Source organism: Salmo trutta, chromosome 31, assembly GCF_901001165.1.
Source record: "Salmo trutta chromosome 31, fSalTru1.1, whole genome shotgun sequence".
NCBI classification, from domain to species: domain Eukaryota; kingdom Metazoa; phylum Chordata; class Actinopteri; order Salmoniformes; family Salmonidae; genus Salmo; species Salmo trutta.
The window spans coordinates 27,065,410-27,085,411 of record NC_042987.1 but is presented as its reverse complement, the minus strand read 5'-3'; the positions used below and the strand labels follow the sequence as shown (position 1 = coordinate 27,085,411).

General features: G+C 44.2%; 1 protein-coding gene across 1 annotated transcript in view; it reads left to right on the top strand.

Moving 5' to 3' along the window:
* LOC115169841 (glypican-1) overlaps nucleotides 1-20,002 on the top strand; it is a 116,200-nt gene that overhangs the window by 85,342 nt on the left and 10,856 nt on the right. The window contains exons 6-8 of the mRNA XM_029725859.1: nucleotides 11,865-12,030; nucleotides 13,456-13,586; nucleotides 19,729-19,854. Coding sequence (XP_029581719.1) covers nucleotides 11,865-12,030; nucleotides 13,456-13,586; nucleotides 19,729-19,854 — 423 coding nt within the window. The remainder of the gene's footprint in view (nucleotides 1-11,864; nucleotides 12,031-13,455; nucleotides 13,587-19,728; nucleotides 19,855-20,002) is intronic.

The following is a 20,002-nucleotide window of genomic DNA, read 5'->3' as shown; positions in this document are numbered from 1 at the left end:
GTACATAGCCCAGCCATCACGGGCTAGCTATTTAGACACCCAACCAGTTTAGCCTTCACCAAAATCACATTTCCTATAAGAAAAATGTTCTTACCTTGCTTGTTCTTCGTCAGAATACACTGCCAGGACTTCTACTTCAATAACAAATGTAGGTTTGGTCCCAAATAATCCATCGTTATGTTCCATCAAGACGTTTTGTTCGTGCGTTCTAGACACTATCCCAACGCTAAATCTCGGCCACGAGCATGACGCAGAATTTGACAAAAAATTTCTAAATATTCCATTACCGTACTTCGAAGCATGTCAACCGCTGTTTAAAACCAATTTTTATGCAATTTATCTCGTAGAAAAGCGATAATATTCCGACCGGGAATCTGCCTGTCTGTATACTGAGGGAAAAACCGAAAGCCAGGGGCGGGGCGGGTCGCGAGCGTAAGGCTTAGTCCACTGAGTGACCACTTAGCTTTTGCTCTCCTTTGTTTCAGCCAGGGCTTTGAATTACGTCATTCCTGTTTTTCCCGGGCTCTGAGACTTCATTGGAGACGTGGGAAGTGTCACGTAACAGCAGAGATCCCTTGTAATAGATAGAGAGAATCAACAAGGGCAAGAAATGTTCAAACAGGGTACTTCCTGAACAGAAGCATCTCAGGTTTTTGCCTGCCATAGGAGTTCTGTTATACTCACAGACACCATTCAAACAGTTTCAGAAACTGTGGAGTGTTTTCTCTCCAAAGCTAATAATTATATGCATATTCTAGTTTCTGGGCAGGACTAATAATCAGATTAAATCGGGTACGTTTTTTATCCAGCCGTGAAAATACTGCCCCCTAGCCATAAGAGGTTAAGTTAATGTAGGAGAATATAACACATTAGATCTGGTAAAAGATAATACAAAGAATAAACTATTAGTTTTCTTTTTTTTGTACCAAATGCAAGAGAAAGGCCAATATATGACTAAGCGCCAACTAAACAGACTTTTTGGAATATAAAGAAAGATTTTATCTAACCATGCATGTTGTAGCTGGGACTCTTGGGATTGCAAACAGAGGAAGATTTTCAAAAAGTAAGTTATTATTTAATCGCTATTTGTGATTTTATGAAGCATGTGCTGGTTGAAAAATATGTTGATGTGGGGTGCCGTCCTCAAACAATCGCATGGTATGCTTTCGCTGTAAAGCCTATTGTAAATTGGACAATGCAGTTAGATTAACAAGAATGTAAGCTTTTAACCGATATAAGATACTTGTATGTTCATAAATGTTTAATACTACGATTATTTATTTGAATTGCGCGCCTTCCAATTTCACAGGATGTTGTCGACAGGTGTCCCGCTGACGGGATGCCTAGCCCTAAAAATGTTGATATCTTATGTTTCACTGAGTCGTGGCTGAACGACGACATTAAGAACATACAGCTGTCGAATTATACACTATCGTCAGGATAGAACAGCAGCCTCTGATAAACCAAATCTGACCATAATTCTATCCTCCTGATTCCAGTTTACAAGCAAAAATTAAAGCAGGAAGCACCAATGACTAGATCAATAAAAAAGTGGTCAGATGAAGCAGATGCTAAACTACAGGACTGTTTTGCTATCACAGACTGGAACATGTTCCGGGATTCTTCCGATGGCATTGAGGAGTACACCACATCAGTCACTGGCTTACTCAATAAGTGCATCGAGGACGTCTTCCCCACAGTGACTCTACGTACATACCCCATCCAGAAGCCATGGATTACAGGCAACATTCACATTGAGCTGAAGGGTAGAGCTGCCGCTTTCAAGGAGCGGAACTCTAACCCGGAAGCTTATAAGAAATCCCGCTATGCCCTCCGACGAACCATCAAACAGGCAAAGCATCAATACAGGACTAAGATCGAATCGTACTACACCGGCTCCGACGCTCTTCGGATGTGGCAGGGTCTGCAAACTATTCCAGACTACAAAGCGAAGCACAGCCGAGGGCTGCGCAGTGACACGAGCCTACCAGACGAGCTAAATAAATTCAATGCTCGCTTCGAGGCAAGTAACACTGAAACATGCATGAGAGCATCAGCTGTTCTGGACGAATGTGTGAACACGCTCTCCGCAGCCGATGTGAGTAAGACCTTTAAACAGGTCGACATTCACAAGGACGCAGGGCCAGACGGATTACCAGGACATGTACTCCGAGCATGCGCTGACCAACTGGCAAGTGTCTTCACTGACATTTTCAACCTCTCCCTGTCTGAGTCTGTAATACCAACATGATTCAAGCAGACCACCATAGTCCCTGTGCCCAAGAACACCAAGGTAACCTGCCTAAATGACTATCGACACATAACACTCATGTCTGTAGCCATGAAATGCTTTGAATGGCTGCTCATGGCTCACATCAACACCATTATCCCAGAAACCCTAGACCCACTCCAATTTGCATACCGCACCAATAGATCCATAGATGATGCAATCTCTATTGTACTCCATAGTGCCCTTTCACACCTGGACAAAATGAACACCGATGTGAGAGTACTATTCATTGACTACAGCTCAGCATTCAACACCATAGTGCCCTCAAAGCTCATCAATAAGCTAAGGACGCTGGGACTAAATGCCTCCCTCTGCAACTGGATCCTGGACTTCCTGATGGGCCGCCCCCAGGTGGTAAGGATAGGTAACAACACATCCGCCACGCTGATCCTCAACACAGGTTCCCTCAGGGGTGCGTTCTCAGTCCCCTCCTGTACTCCCTGTTCACTCATGACTGCACTGCCAGGCACGACTCCAACACCATCATTAAGTTTGCTGATGACACAAAAGTGGTAGGCCTGATCAACGACAATAATGAGACAGCCTATAGGGAGGAGGTCAGAGACCTGACCGTGTGGTGCAAGGACAACAACCTCTCCCTCGATGTGATCAAGACAAAGGAGATGATTGTGGACTACAGGGAAAGAAGGACCGAGCACGCCCCCATTCTCGTCGACGGTGCTGCAGTGGAGCAGGTTGAGAGCTTCAAGTTCCTTGGCGTCCACATCACCAACAAACTAACATGGTTCAAGCACACCAAGACAGTTGTGAAGAGGCTACAACAAAACCTATTCCCCTCAGGATACTAAAAGATTTGGCATGGGTCCTCAGATCCTCAAAAGGTTTTATAGCTGCACCATCGAGAGCATCCTGACTGGTTGCATCACTGCCTGGTATGGCAACTGCTCGGCCTCCGACCGCAAGGCACTACAAAGGGCAGTGCATATGACCCAGTACATCACTTGGCCCAAACTTCCTGCCATCCAGGACCTCTATACCAGGTGGTCAGAGGAAGGCCCTAAATATTGTCAAAGACTACAGCCTCTCTAGTCATAGACTGTTCTCTCTGCTACTGCACGGCAACCGATACCGGAGTGCCAAGTCTAGGTCCAAGAGGCTCCTAAATAGCTTCTACCCCCAAGCCGTAAGTCTCTGAACAGGAGAAATGAGCCAAAATTCACCCAACTTATTGTGGGAAGCTTGTGGAAGGCTACCTGAAAGGTTTGACCCAAGTTAAACAATTTAAAGGCAATGCTACCAAATACTAATTGAGTGTATGTACAGTTCTGACCCACTGGGAATGTGATGAAAGAAATAAAAGCTGAAATAAATAATTCTCTCTACTATTATTCTGACATTTCACATTGTTAAAATAAAGTGGTGGTCCTAACTGACCTAAGACAGGGAATTTTTACAAGGATTAAATGTCAGGAATTGTGAAAAACTGATTTAAATGTATTTGGCTAAGGAGTATGTAACCTTCCGACTTCCGACAGAGCTGTAGGAGTTGTGACCCATTTTTGTTGGTTATGTTGTCATAGTTGTGTCTAGGGGGCATGTGGGGGAGGGAATGCTGTCACCTCCAGGTTGGTGTTTGTCCCCCTGTGTGCTGAGGGTGTCAGGATCTTCTCCAGTTCTGGCATTTAGGTAACCACAGACTAGTACATGTCCCTGGGCCTGGAAATTGTTGATCTCCCCGTCTCGGAAGGAGAAGTTGTCATCGTTAAAGTATGGGGATTTCGGTAGCACATATGAGGACATTTTTTCTCTGTTGAGATATTTTCCTCATGAATTTCTAGCCAGATGAAAAAGGTTCCTGTTTTGACTAATTTAATAGTGGGTTAGGTCTGCTTTATTCCAAATTAGCATACCCCTGTTGTCTCTTCCCTTTTTCACACCTGGTAGTTTGGTGGATGGGACTACTAGCTCTCTGTAACCTAGAGGGCAACCAGTGGGTCCGTTTCCTTTATACCACGTTTCTTGTAGGATGACAATTTCTGTATTCCAATTTCTTTGATGAAGTCTGGGTTCCTGGTCTTTATACCAAAGGCAGATGACGTCAGACCTTGTATATTCCAGGATGAGATTGTAAAATGTTGTGTTCCATAGTGTCTACTGTTGTTTTTGTGTGGTTTAGGCCCGGACCATCACAGTAGGTGTGAGCAGAGCATGTTGAGCATCTGATACATACCTCTTAGGTCGCAGGATGTGGCTTGGGCTGGTGTAATAGTCGGGGTTGGGCCTGTTGCTCTTCTCACGACCTGGGCATATGTCCTGCTGTCATGTTGAGGTCGTTGCCGAAGGGGCGGGGGGCATAGGGTGGGCAGAAGGGTCATAGTTCTGATATGGGTGGGCCTATATAGGGTGTGGCCAGGGTTTGCTTGGGGTGGTCTTAGCTGGTTGGGGTGTGGCTGGTGATGCTGTGGTCTGGGTGTAGGTCCTCTTGGCATGGGTTCTCTTGGTGCAGGTCCGTCAGGAGGGGTTCTGGGAGGGTGTCTCCCTGGTCTGGGCGGGATGTCCGTTGCTCTGTTGCTCCTGGGGCTACGGTTGAGGGTGACGTCCTTCAGGGTCCCTCTCTTGCTCTCCTCTCTCTATCTCTCTCTCTATCTCTCTCTCTCTCTCTCTCTCTCTCTCTCTCTCTCTCTCTCTCTCTCTCTCTCTCTCTCTCTCTCTCTCTCTCTCTCTCTCTCTCTCTCTCTCTCTCTCTCTCTCTCTCTCTCTCTCTCTCTCTCTCGCAGTGCATCCCGGGAGTTTTTTGGAGTTTGAGTGTTTGGTGTGTAGGGCTCTGTCCTAACTTATTTTCTTGATTCTCTCCTTGGTCTTTTCTTTCCATTTTTATTTTCTATGGTGGAGGGTTAATGCACTGTTTGTTTTAGCGGTACCCACTGTTCTTTTCAAAGTTAGGGTGGAAGAGGACAGAATTTAGTTTCCAGGGGTTTGGAAAGTGTGGTGTGCATGATGTCTTCTCAGCCTAGCGCGGAGGAGGTGCTGTCGATACGGCATGGATTCAGGTGTGTTTCTGAGAATGGAGTTAAGATGGAGGAGGTTCTGCTCGCGGTCGGTGAACAGGTAGGAGCTGAATTTATACATTCTGCTTCCAGAATGAACAAAGCTGTGGTTGTTTTCATGAAAAGAGCAAATTTGGTGGGTGGACTCATTGCTAGTGGAATATTTGTTAGGGGTGTGATGGTGCCAATTTCTCCTTTTTCTACCCCTTCGACCAGGGTGGTATTTGCAAATTTGCCTCCATTTATTATGGATGATCAAATCAGGAAATAGCTGAGTTGTTTTGGTAAGTTTGCTAGCGGTTTTCGTGTACTGTCTGCAGGTTATCAGGCAGATGCCGTTAAGCATGTTGTTTCGTTCCGGAGGCAAGTGTTCATGTTTCTGAATAACAATGAGCAACAGCAAAATTTGCATTTTAAAGTGAGCCATGGGGAGGAGCTCTACGCAGGGTTTGCAAGTACAGATAGTCTACGGTGTTTTGAGTGTGGGGATTTGGGGCATAAGAGCTTTGCGTGCCCACATAAAGGCCGAGGTGAGAGTACAAGTGCCAGTTGGGGAAATCGAGATCAACGTGCAGGGGGCAATGAAACGCAGGCAGCAGAGGCTGGGCCTAGTCACGCCAGGGATGGTGTGTAGATGAGGCTGGGCCTAGTCATGCTACAGATGGTGGTGTAGCTGAGGCTGGGTCTAGTCATGCTATGGAGGGTGGTGTAGATGAGGCTGGGCCTAGTCATGCTATGGAGGGTGGTGTAGCTGAGGCTGGGTCTAGTCAGGCTACAGATGGTGGTGTAGCTGAGGCTGGGTCTAGTCAGGCTACAGATGGTGGTGTAGCTGAGGCTGGGTCTAGTCAGGCTACAGATGGTGGTGTAGACGAGGCTGGGTCTAGTCGTGTTACGGATGGTGGGGTAGATGAGGCTGGGCCTAGTCAGGTTATAGATGGTGGTGTAGATGAGGCTGGGCCTAGTCATGCTATGGATGGTGGGGTAGATGAGGCTGGGCCTAGTCAGGTTATAGATGGTGGTGTAGATGAGGCTGGGCCTAGTCAGGTTATAGATGGTGGGGTAGATGAGGCTGGGCCTAGTCAGGTTATAGATGGTGGTGTAGATGAGGCTGGGCCTAGTCATGCTATGGATGGTGGGGTAGATGAGGCTGGGCCTAGTCAGGTTATAGATGGTGGTGTAGATGAGACTGGGCCTAGTCAGGTTATAGATGGTGGTGTAGATGAGGCTGGGCCTAGTCATGCTATAGATGGTGGTGTAGATGAGGCTGGGCCTAGTCATGCTATGGATGGTGGGGTAGATGAGGCTGGGCCTAGTCAGGTTATAGATGGTGGGGTAGATGAGGCTGGGCCTAGTCAGGTTATAGATGGTGGTGTAGATGAGGCTGGGCCTAGTTCGGTTATAGATGGTGGTGTAGATGAGACTGGGCCTAGTCATGTTATGGATGGTGGTGTCGATGAGGTTGGGCCTAGTCAGGTTATGCTAGTGGATGAGGAGAGTATAGTGGGGAAGTGTAAGAGACTGGGGGGGATGGTGTCAAGCGGAAAAGGAAAAAGGGGGAGAAGAAAGGAGGTGGGATGGGAGAGGCTGGGGTGGTCAAAGGCACCAAGGAACCTTTGCCTGGTGCTGGGGGGAGGCCCTGGCCAGAGAGGAAGGGCAGGTGGTCAGCATGGGAGATGGAGATGAGGAGGAGGAAGGTGAGTCTGAGGAAGAGGATGAATAGGAGGATTTTTTTTCAGACTCCTACTCAATGGATCCGGAGCTGACAGCCAGTCAAGCAGAGGGGTCAAAGTACACGGTGAGGGATTTTTTTCTGATCCAAGAAAGTTTGTAAGATCAGTACAACATGCTATGAAAAATGAGGGGCATGGTGTCCTCTCACCCAGGAAACAGTTTAGGTTGAGGAAGTGGGTCACAACAGTGCGTAAAGGTCTACCTTCAGACGCTGTTTAGATGAAGAGTTTCTTTCTGGCACTGGGGCTTTTTGAGCTTTGCTATTGGTCACTTTCTTTGCTGTTTTTTCTCCCACTTCTTATGGAGACACTTTGGGTAGGCTCGCTTAATATAAATGGTGCCAGAGAAGCGGGAAAGAGTAGTGTGTTGGGTGAATATGTCAAACTAAAAAAAGTACCAATGTTGTTTCTTTGCTCAGGCAAAGTTGGCTATTTGGTTAACAAGGAGGAACAGGGTCAAAGGTGGGGGGATAAAAGACCCTTTACTATTATTTCATGGGATGGTCTCTGCGTGCCTTAGGGTGGAATTTGAGTTTTATAAAATGATAAAAGGTATGGAGATGTTTCAGGAGATATGGTGTGTTGGGTGGGCTGTCTATACAGCTGGGGAAGATGGGATGGATATACGGTTATAGAAGTGGTGAGATTTTGGTTATTGTGATGTTGTTTTTGTACCGGCGTGTAGAAGGCAAGGTGAGAATGATACATGTATGCAGTAGTGCAGTACAGGATATTTTCTGGTGTTTTGTTTTAAGGGGGGTGGGGGATTTTAATGAAATGAGAATGTTTCATTAAAGAAAGACAAAAAGTCAAAGTCTCTCTCCCCTCTCGCTCTCTCCCTCTCTCTCCCTCTTTCTCCTCTCTCTCTCCACTGTCTCTACACTCACTCTCTCTCTCTCCCATCTCTCCACTCTCTCTCTCCCTCCTCTCTCTCTCTCCCCTATCTCTCTCTCCCCCTCTCCCTCTCTCTCTCTCTCTCTCTCTCTATCTCTCTCATCAAAACATTGATCGTCTGACTTATTCTCTTGCCTATCAAGTGGAGCAGTAGGCGGAGGAGAGAAGGAGTAAAGGAGGAGAGGAGGGTGGACACGGGGCGTGCTGTAGAGTCATGACGATAGACGGACACTATTTCATGTACAATGTTCTTTTGTCTTTGACTGTATGTTTCTGCTAACTAGGCTTTGTCTGACTTTGGTATGACAAGGGTTGAAGATTCCAGGAAAAGCATCAGACTGCCCCAGTTTGGTTTAGAGGAGTTTTGTATACCAAGCTGAGCCCTCAGTCCCTCACACACACCACACACACACACACACACACACACACACACACACACACACACACACACACACACACACACACACACACACACACACACACACACACACACACACACACACACACACACACACACACACACACACTTATACTGTAGTTTCGTATGCGTAGCAGGGGGTCTCTTGTGAGCAGGGCGTACTGGTATTAACCCAGTTTCAGTTTTAACGGCCCAAGGCCCTTTCCTGAGGGAACAGCCCAGTGGGATAGAGAGAGAGAGAAGGAAAAGGAGAAGAAGGATGGAGGGATCGGAGAAAAGCGCAAATGGCGGTGTCATGGACCTTGTCGTGCACACAAAGCAAATTCTTTCAGACGATTGGTTTCCACGGTAACCGGGCAGAAAAAAAGCTAAAAGTGCGGCGCTAGCGTAAAAGAATGGCCATGGGAAGTGACCTCCCGCTGTATTCTGTGTGTCTCGTTTGTTCGCCCACCACCAAGGAAACTCACACATTCAAAGGATCTTAAGCTCTTTGGCCACACACAGCAATGGTGGGTTTCACATCGCAAAACGGAAGCATATGCAGAAAAGTACCTCATACCTACTGTAAAATATGGTGGTGGATATCTGATGTTACAGGGCTAGTTTCCTTCCACTGATCCTGGGCCCTTGTTGAGGTCAATGGTTTCCACTGATCCTGGGCCCTTGTTGAGGTCAATGGTTTCCACTGATCCTGGGCCCTTGTTGAGGTCAATGGTTTCCACTGATCCTGGGCCCTTGTTGAGGTCAATGGCATCATGCACTTTACAGGAAACTTTTGACCAAAACCTGATTGCCTCTGCCAGAAGGCTGATACTTGGCCGCAAGTGAATCTTCCAGCAAGACAATAACGCCAACCACACATCAAAATACACAAAGAAATGGTTAATTGACCCCAAAAAATCCACCTTTGGCAATGGCCATCTGTCTCTGGACTTGAACCCCTTTGAAAACCTGTGGTTTTAATTGAAGAGGGCAGTACATAAGCGCAGACAAAAGATATCACATGAAATTGTATTTGTCGAATACACATGTTTAGCAGATGATATTACGGGTATAGCAAAATACTTGTGTTCCTAGCTCCAACAGTGCATTAATATCTAACAAAATACAACAATACAAACAAATCTAAAAGTAAAAGAATGGAATGAAGAAATATAGAAATATTAGGACGAGCAATGTTGGAGTCCGGAGTATCAATATAAATATACAGTATATGGGTAAAGCAGTATGTAAACATTATTAAAATGAACAGTCTTCCATTACTAAAGTGACCAAGTTCCCATGTCTATGTACATAGGGCAGCAGCCTCTAAGGTGCAGGGATGAGTAATCGGGTGGTAGCCAGCAAGTGACAGTGACTAAGTTCAGAGCAGGGTACTGGGTGGAGGCCTGCTAATGATGGCTATTTAACAGTCTGCTGGCCTCAAAGCTGTTTTTCAGTCTCTCGGTCCCAGCTTTGATGCACCTGTACTGACATCGCCTTCTGGATGATAGCGGGATGAAAAGGCTGTGGCTTGGGTGGCTGAGGTACTTGATGATCTTCTTGGCCGTCCTGTGATGCTGGGTGCTGTAGGTGTTGTGGAGGGCAGGCAGTATGCTCCCGGTGATGCGTTGGGCTGACTGCACCACCCTCTGGAGAGCCTTGCTGTTGCGGATGGTGCAGTTGCCGTACCAGGCCGTGATACAGCCTGACAGAATGCTCTCATATCAAGATCCCTCCCAACGTGTTCTCCAATCTCATAAAACATTTTAGAAAAAGACTCAGAGTCCTTATTCTCGCCAGGGGAGGGTGCTGGATTTTGAATACAGGGGTGCCAATCATTTTGACCCCTCTCTTTTTTAGATTTTTCTATCACTCATTAAACAAAATCTCTTTCTCTGAGCAACTGTATTAGTATACAATTATATCATGTTCAATTATTTTAGCAAAAATATAAACGCAACATGCAACAATTTCAAAGATTTTAATGAGTTACAGTTCATATAAGGAAATCAGTTAATTGAAATAAATTCATTAGGCCCTAATCCATGGATTTCACATGACTGAGAATACAGATATACATCTGTTGGTCACAGATACCTAAAAAAAAGTAGGGGCATGGATGAGCAAACCTGTCAATGTCTGGTGTGACCAACATTTGCCTCATGCAGCATGACAAATCTCCTTCGCATAGAGTTGATCAGGTTGTTGATTGTGGCCTGTGGAATGTTGTTCCACTCCTCTTCAATGGCTGTGCGAAGTTGCTGGATATTGGTGAGAACTGGAACACGCTGTTGTACACATCAATCCAGAGCATCCCAAACATGCTCAATGGGTGACATGTTTTGTGAGAATGCAGGCCATGGAAGAACTGGGACTTTTTCAGCTTCAAGGAATTGTGTACAGATCCTTGCGACATAGGGCCGTGAATTATCATGCTGAAACATGAGGTGATGGCGGCGGATGAATGGCACGACATTGGGCCTCAGGATCTCATCACGGTATCTCTGTGCATTCAAATTGCCATTGATAAAATGCAATTGTGTTCGTTGTCCATAGCTTATGCCTGCCCATACCATAACCCCACCTCCGCCATTGGGCACTCTGTTCACAACGTTGCAAACTGCTCGCCCACACGACGCCACGGATTCTTCCATGTAGAGCACACTTAACCAGCGTGCCAGTGGCCATCGAAGGTGAGCATTTGCCCATTAAAGTTGGTTACAATGCCAAACTGCAGTCAGGTCAAGACACTGGATAGGACGACGAGCACACGGATGAGCTTCCCTGACAGTTTGTGCAGAAATTCTTCGGTTGTGCAAACCCACAGTTTCATCAGCTGTCCGAGTGGCTTGTCTCAGACCATCCCGCAAGTGAAGAAGCTGGATGTGGAGATCCTGGGATGTCATGGTTATACGTGGTCTGTGGTTGTGAGGCCGGTTGTACGTACTGCCACATTCTCTAAAACGACGTTGAAAGCGGCTTATAGTAGAGAAATTAAAATGCAATTCTGTGGCAACAGCTCTGGTGGACATTCCTGCAGTCAACATGTCAATTGCACACTCCCTCATCACTTTGTAAAGATCATGCTGTTTATTTAGCTTCTTGATATGCCACACCTGTCAGGTGGATGGATTATCTTGGCAAAGGACAAATGCCCACTAACAGGGTTGTAAACAAATTTGTGCACAGAATTTGAGAGAAATACGCTTTTTGTGTGTATGGAACATTTCTGGGATCTTTTATTTCAGCTCATGAAACAAGGGACCAACTCTTTACATGTTGAGTTTATATTTTTGTTCAGTGTATTTATTTTATACCGTCTTTTTTGCTCATCTTTATCAAGCGAGGCCAATAATTTTGGACCTGACTGTATATATTTATGATATATGATATTGATGTAAATGGAGGGGCAGGGATGTGAACCCAGGTCGCTGGCGTGAAAGGCACCCTACGCATCGCACCAATAGGATTAATCCACTTGGTGGGAGTTGTAATGTGGCTCATATAGTATCTCTATAATATTGTTGTATCTCCTCTCCCAGGTGCCCCTGAGCCCAGAGTGCATGCGTGCCATCATGAAGATGACGTACTGTCCCCACTGCCGTGGAGTGGCCTCTGCCAGGCCCTGTGCCAACTACTGTGCCAACGTACTGAAGGGCTGCCTCGCTAACCAGGCCGACCTGGACACAGAGTGGAGGAACTTGGCTGGTGAGACACATACACACACACACCCTAATTTCACACACACACGCACACATTTGCACACTCATTTCTTTTTATTTCCTACAGTGACTTCAGAAAGTATTCACACCCTTTGACTTTTTCCACATTTTGTTGTGTTACAGCCTGAATTGAATGTGTCACTGTGAGATTTTGTGTCACTGGCCTACACAAAGTACCCCATAATGTCAATATGAAATTATGTTCTTAGATTTAAAAATGTTTTTATATAAAATTAAAAGCTGAAATGTCTTAAGTCAATAAGTATTCAACCCCTTTGCCATGGCAAGCCTAAATAAGTTCAGGAGTAAAAATGTGCTTAACAGGTCACATGATAAGTTGCATGGACAATATTTGTGTTTAACATGATTTTTGAATGACTACCTCATCTCTGTACCCCACACATACAAGTATCTGTAAGTTCCCTCAGTTGTGCAGTGAATTTCAAACACAGATTCAATCACAAAAACCAGGGAGGTTTTCCAAAGAAGGGCACCTATTGGTAGATTTGGGGGAAAAAAGCAGACATTGAATGTCACTTTAAGCGTTGTGAAGTTATTAATTACACTTTGGATGGTGTGATACAGGTGTCCTTCCTAACTCAGATGCCTTAGAGGAAGGAAACCACTCAAAGAAATTAACTTCATGTCCTGAAAACAAAGCGTTATGTTTGGGGCAAATCCAATACATCACTGAGAAGCACTCTTCATATTTTCAAGCATGGTGGTGGCTGCATCATGTTATGGGTATGTTTGTGATTGGCAAGGACTAGGGAGTATTTTAGGATAGAGCTAAGCACAGGCAATATTCTATAGGAAAACCTGGTTCAATCTGCTTTCCAACATACCCTGGGAGACAAATTCACCTTTCAGCAGGAGAATAACCTAAAACACAAGCAAATATACACTGGAGTTGCTTACCAAGACAACATTGAATGTTCCTGAGTGGCCAAGTTACAGTTTTGACTTAAATCTACTTGAAAATCTATGGCACAACTTGAAAATGGTTGTCTAGCAATGACCAACAACCAATTTGACAGCGCTTGAAGAATAATGTGCAAGTATTGTACAATCCAGGGGTGCGAAGCTCTCCGAGACTTACCCTTGAAAGACTCATAGCTGTAATCGCTGCCAAAGGTGATTCTAACATGTCAGCGGTGTTAATACTTATCTAATAATTCTGTTCCATTTCAATACATTTGCAAAACAATTCTAAAACATGTTTTCACTTTGTCATCATGGGATATTGTGGGTAGATGGGTGAGAAAAAAATAATACATTTAATCCATTTTGAATTCAGGCTGTAACACAACAAAATGTGAAATAAGTCAAGGGGTATGAATACTTCCTGAAGGCACTGTATAAGCATGTATTCACATTTAAAATATTGCATCCCCCCTCTCTTTCTCTGCAGATGCCATGCTGCAGGTCTCTAACAGGTTTGAGGGTGTTTCCAGTGTGGATGTGGTGTTCCTCTCTCTCCCCACACACATCTCAGAGGCTATCACCACCATGATGGACAACATAGACACATTTAACAACAAGGTAAGAACAGCAGTCAGCACACACACACACACACACATGCATGCACACACAAGCACACATACTGAGGTACTTACCCATGCACGCACGCACACACACACACACACACACACACACACACACACACACACACACACACACACACACACACACACACACACACACACACACACACACACACACACACACACACACACACACACACACACACACACACACATACAGATATGCTACCGCCAGGTCACACATTCAAGTATTATTACTGATCACTGACACAGTGTTGATCAGGGCTCATAACACATATTCATAACCTGATGTTGATCCCTGCACTGGTTTAATGTAATATTGTTCCACATACCAGGGGCCATTTGTAAATCGTGCATATGTACAAGATATACCTCAAAATGTGCGTGCGCCAGTTCTCACGCAAATGTTGGCATTTATAAAAATGTCAATTGACATGGGAATGTGCTTAGCTTCCCGTAAACTTTAGGCCATGCGTGCGCACAGTTTATAGTGCTTGAAGTACTGCATTGCAAGCAGGCAAGTAGCCTAGTATTTTGTGCAAATGGGGGATATGATGACATGCTTATTTCCCCCTCCCCCAAAAAACAGGTAAATAGAATAACAAGATGCAATCATTTGCTGTTAGTGAGAAGAGCGAAGATACATTCTTTTTTTTGCATCTTTGCATTCTAAAATAGTTAGAAATATTAAATATTTCCTATTTCATTTCCATGATAATTGCAGAATAAACTCCTAATATTTTCTGACTGTGATGGTTTCATACTCTTGGATGTTGTTGACCTATAAGATACTTTATCTTATAGGTCAACAACATCCAATCTCTTATTTAACTGGACCCACTTTAAAGTAGTAAATATTGTAGATCAACTATATTGTATTCAAGTATTTTGCGCTATGGTAGAACAGACGGTTCACCTTTTCAATTTACGTTTTTTAGGATACTGTACGTCTAGCCTACTGTAATTTCAAATGTCTGAAATGAACAATATAAACATAATACATATTTTCATAACCATTGCAGAATAAATTCCTCACTTTCTTTTCTGGCCATGATGAGTTTATATTCCCGAAGAAGCTTAACCATCTAACAAATTACGATGGGCATCTCTCATTGAAGTTTGCCTATTATTTTTGCTCTATGCATCCGAAAGGGATGGTAGGTTTATAATATAGAACAATCTACAGTGGAATTGAACAGATGAACAGACAGTTGATATTTAGCTTATACTGCTACTGCTGTATAGGCTTACTGTGTTTTATTTTTATTTGTAGACATACTTTACAATGTTTCAGAATTCATTGGCAGTGCAGACTTTTTAGGTTAGGGAATAAGTAAACGCAAAACATTATTGAATTCAAACGATCTGTTTACAGGTCCACAACAATTTGCAATTGTTGTTTTCTTTCACAAACTTTCAGATACAGAAAATGTCATTCTAAAGTTTAAAACATTCTGCCAACACCTCCAGAGACATTTAATCAATTTATCATTGCTTTTTCCTTAAGAAAGTGCCTTAGCCTAATTCCAATACTTCCAAAGTATACATCAAATAGGGGTGTTATTGTCACCATAAAAGGTGAATGATGGGCATTTTTTAGGCATAGTTTTAATGCTCGTTCACGTGCACACAGTTTTAGGACGGGTCTGATTTATAATGGGAAACATGCGTGCGCCCAGTTTATAAATCTCCATATTTTATTTTTGTACGTGCGCAGTCTTTTCAGAAATTGTGAGCGCAGCTATATAGTGTGAAATGTACACAACTGTTATAAATGAGGCCACTGAAGAGGGACTGATAACACAGCCTCAAAGCCAACCATTAACTTCTCCTTTTAATGGTGTACGAGCACCACTTTGATGTGCCCTTTAAAAAGCGTAAGGAGCCATGAAATCTTAATTTTTTGTTTAGTGAAAGTGGAAAAGTATGCAAATAGTGTTGGGGAACAAAGGCTTCTCTGTGCTGTACTGGTGTCAAGGCCAAAGCTGGTCTGGAGCTCTGCAACAACCTGGCAAACCAGACTTCACAACACTAGCCACACTAGTCACGCTTTTGCCCCTTAGGTACTGATTTAAGATCAGATTACTTTGATCCGATATCCTAAGTTTTACCATAAAGTGAAACTGACCTGAGATCAGCCTCACCTGATCCATCATTGACAGTCTTCTATGACGTATAGGCCTAGTCCTACCAGGTTTAGGAAGTCAGTTTTACTCATAAACCGTTTCAACATGCAACTACTGCTAATGCAGCTTCTGTGGTTTCATTACTTTTCACAGAGTTACAGTTGAATGTTAACATTTAGAGTTGGAAATTGGACAAATATGTTCCAGATCTGTGGGTAGGGGCACCTTCTACCTCAGGTTGGTACAACGGGGAGCAGGTGGGAAACATGCGGTGTGTGTGTTTGTGTCAAATGTGTGTGTGTGTTAACTTGTTTTATAGAAAAGGTATTCATGCAGGAGAGGTAGATAGTTACAACACCTCAGAGCTATCCAAAACAGGTTAAACAAGATGGTAGTGTCTTTATCTCATACATTACATCTAGGTAAATGGTATGCCTGAAGGAGCATGGGACGTTTGTGTTCTTGGCATTGAAATGATCCTAGAATATTAAATTACTATATGTCACCTACAGTGCATTCGGAAAGTATTCAGACCATCCTGTCTCGGAGCTCTATGGACAATTCCTTTGACCTCATGGCTTGGTTTTTGCTGTGACATGCGCTGTCAACTGTGGGACATTTTATAGACAGTTGTGTGCCTTTCCAAATCATGTCCAATTGAATTTACCACAGGTGGACTCCAATCAAGTTGTAGAAACATCTCAAAGTTGATCATTGGAAACAGGATGCACCTGAGCTCAATTTCGAGTCTCATAGCAAATGGTCTGAATACTTATGTAAATAAGGTGATTCTATTTTTTATTTTGAATATATTTGCTAACATTCTAAAAACCTTGTTTTGCTTTGTCATTATGGGGTATTGTGTGTACATTTCTGAGGATTTTTATTTATTTAATCCATTTTAGAATTGGGGAGGCAGGTAGCCTAGTGGTTAGGGCCAGTAACCGAAATGTTGCAAGATCGAATCCCCGAGCTGACAAGGTACAAATTTGTCGTTCTGCCCCTGAACAAGGCAGTTAACCCACTGTTCCTAGGCCATCATTGAAAATATGAATTTGTCTCTTAACTGACTTGCCTAGTTGGTTTAGCCACAGAAAAAGCCAACAACCTTCCTGCTAGCCATGATTGGCTGAGATAATGAGTGGGCTGGACATGCAGAGAGATGAGTTTGGATTGGTCTGCCATATAGCACGCTTCTGTCTATTTGAGCTGGTTAGTATGTGTAGGTAATCCTGTTTAACGCAGCTTTTAAAAAATATATTGCTTAGTAGAACTGCATAAGTGTTGCTCTCCACTTTCTGGAGGACCGAGTTTTGAAATCAGTGGAATTAGAGTATGATAGCTAAGGAGATGGCGAAAACATCCGGATTACATCTTCAAACTAAGGGAAACCATAGCATCCGTGATAGGGAGAAGCATCCAACCATGATGTATACGGGTGAGATAGTCTATCTAGCTACATTTTCAGATATTACACATTTCTAATTTTGACAAAGTCATTTTCATTTCAAGTTAAAGTGTACTGTTAGCTAGCTAGCTAATGTTAGCTGGCTGGCTCACTAGCTAACGTTATATATATGATATTTTTATTCGTATCTCAGAGCCATTTGCTTTGCTTGTTATAGCCTAATGTTAGCTAGCTCACATTGAACCTGCTTGGTTAGCTACCTGCAGATTCATGCAGGGTAGTAACGTCATGAGTTGTGATTATGGTTCATTGTTTAGCTAGCTAGCTACATGTCTTAACAAATGACTCCACTATGCAAGTGACCATTTTAATAGAATGTCACTGCGACAACTGTTAGCCAGTTAGCTTGGGTGCTTGACTGCTGTTGTTCGGACAGAATGCTTGGATCAACCCTTAAAAACAGATCGGCGATGGCTAGAAGACCGGCGACGTTGACCGCCGAACACCGCCCGAACAAGGAGAGGCATCGACTTCGGCAGAAGTCGTGACAACTCATCACATACGCTGCTGCTACTTTTTATCTATCCTGTTGACTAGATACTTTATTCCTAGTTATATACACATACTGTATCTACCTCAATTACCTCGTGTACCCCTGCACATCAACTCGATACTGGTACCCTGTGTATATAGCCACGTTATCATTACTCATGGTGTATTTATGACTTTTATTATTATGTGTTATTACTTTTCTGTTATTTCTCAATTTTCTTTCGCTTTGCATTGTTTTTATTTTTTATATATTATAATAAAATAATACATGTATTTTTTTATTTTACCCCTTTTTCTCCCCAATTTCATGATATCCAATCAGTAGTTATAGTCTTGTCCCATCGCTGCAACTCCCGTACGGACTCGGGAGAGGCGAATGTCAAGAGCCATGCGCCCTCCGATACACGACCCTGTCAAGCCGCACTGCTTCTTGACACACTACTCGCTTAATAAGTAAGCTGCACCAATGTGTTAGTGGAAACACTGTACAGCTGGCGACCGAAGTCAGCGTGAATGCGCATGGCCGCCACAAGGATTCACTAGAGCGAGATAGGACAAGGACATCCAAGCCGGCCAAACCCTCCCCTAACACGGACGACGCTGGGCCAATTGTGCGCCACCTCAAATGAAATCAAACCATTTATCACATGTGCCAAATACAACAAGTGTAGACCTAACCGTGAAATGCTTACTTACAAGCCCTTAACCAACAGTGCAGTTCAAGAAGAATTAAGAAAATATTTACCAAATAAATTAAATTAAAAAATAATAAAAAGTCACACAATAAAATAACAATAATGAGGCTATATTCAGGGGGTACCGGTACCCCCGGTGTGCGGGGGTACAGGTTAGATGAGGTAATTTATACATGTAGGTAGGGGTGAAGTGACTATGCATAGATAATAAACAGTGAGTAGCAGCAGTGTACAAAACAAATGGAGGGGGAGGGGGGTCAATGTAATAGTCCTGTGGCCATTTGATTAATTGTTCAACAGTCTTATTGCTTGGGGGTAGAAGTTGTTAAGGAGCCTTTTGGTCCTAGACTTGGCTCTCTGGTACCGCTTGCTGTGCGGTAGCAGAGAAAGCAGTCTATGACTTGGGTGAGTGGAGTCTCTGACAGTTTTATGGGCTTTCCTCTGACACCGCCTATTACATCGGTCCTGGATGGCAGGAAGCTTGGCTCCAGTGATGTACTGGGCCGTACGCACTACCCTCTGTAGAGCCTTACGGTCAGATGCCGAGCAGTTGCCATACCAGGCTGTGATGCAACCCGTCAGGATGCTCTTGATGGTGCAGCTGTAGAACTTTCTGAGGATCTGGGAACTCATGCCAAATCTTTTCACTCTCCTGAGGGGGAAAAGGTTTTGTCGTGCCCTCTTCACAACTGTCTTGGTGTGTTTGGACCATGATAGTTTGTTGGTGATGTGGACACCAAGGAACTTGAAACTCTCGACCCGCTCCATTACAGCCCTGTAGTTGTTAATGGGGGCCTGTTCGGCCCGCCTTTTCCTGTTGTCCACGATCAGCTCCTTTGTCTTGCTCACATTGAGGGAGAGGTTGTTGTCCTGGCACCACACTGCCAGTTCTCTGACCTCCTCCCTATAGGCTGTCTCATCGTTGTCATGCGTCTCCCGGTCGCGACCGGCTGCAACACAGCCCGGGATCAGAACCAGATCTGTTGTGACACCTCTAGCACTGCACTGCAGTGCCTTAGACCACTGCGCCTCTCTGGAGGCCCTCTCTGCATTGTTGGGAAGGGTCCGTAAGTAAGCATTTCACTGTTAGTCTACACATGGTTTGTGGTAGTTGTTGATCCGATTGGGCAAGAGATTTCGTTTGAAATCCTCAAGACTCATATAAACCCCATGGAAAGTAGCTGCTAATTGTGATCCTAATAAAATACCAAATACCAAAATGAAGGTATTATTTTACAGATTGTCTCAAGAGTTGTAGCTTTTGCCCCTAAATAAATGCCTCTCAACTGAATCATTTGGTCACTTCCTCCCTCTAACTCCCCCTCTCTCTATTCTCAGGTGTTCCAGGCATGTGGGAATCCGAGGGAGGGAGGAACCAGCAGCACCGGGTTGGAGGAGGTGAAGAGGAGGGGGAAGGTTACAGTGGAGGACAGTCCAACCTCTGCGGCTAGGCTGGAGAAACTGGTCAGTGTTACTCTCTCTCTCTCTCTGTCTCTCTCTCTCTCTCTCTCGATATGATACGGTTTCTGTTTAGTCGTGTTTACTCTTACTCTGTGAAGAATGCAAAAATAGCAATGCTACAGTCAAGAATTAAATAAGTCAGATGAATATG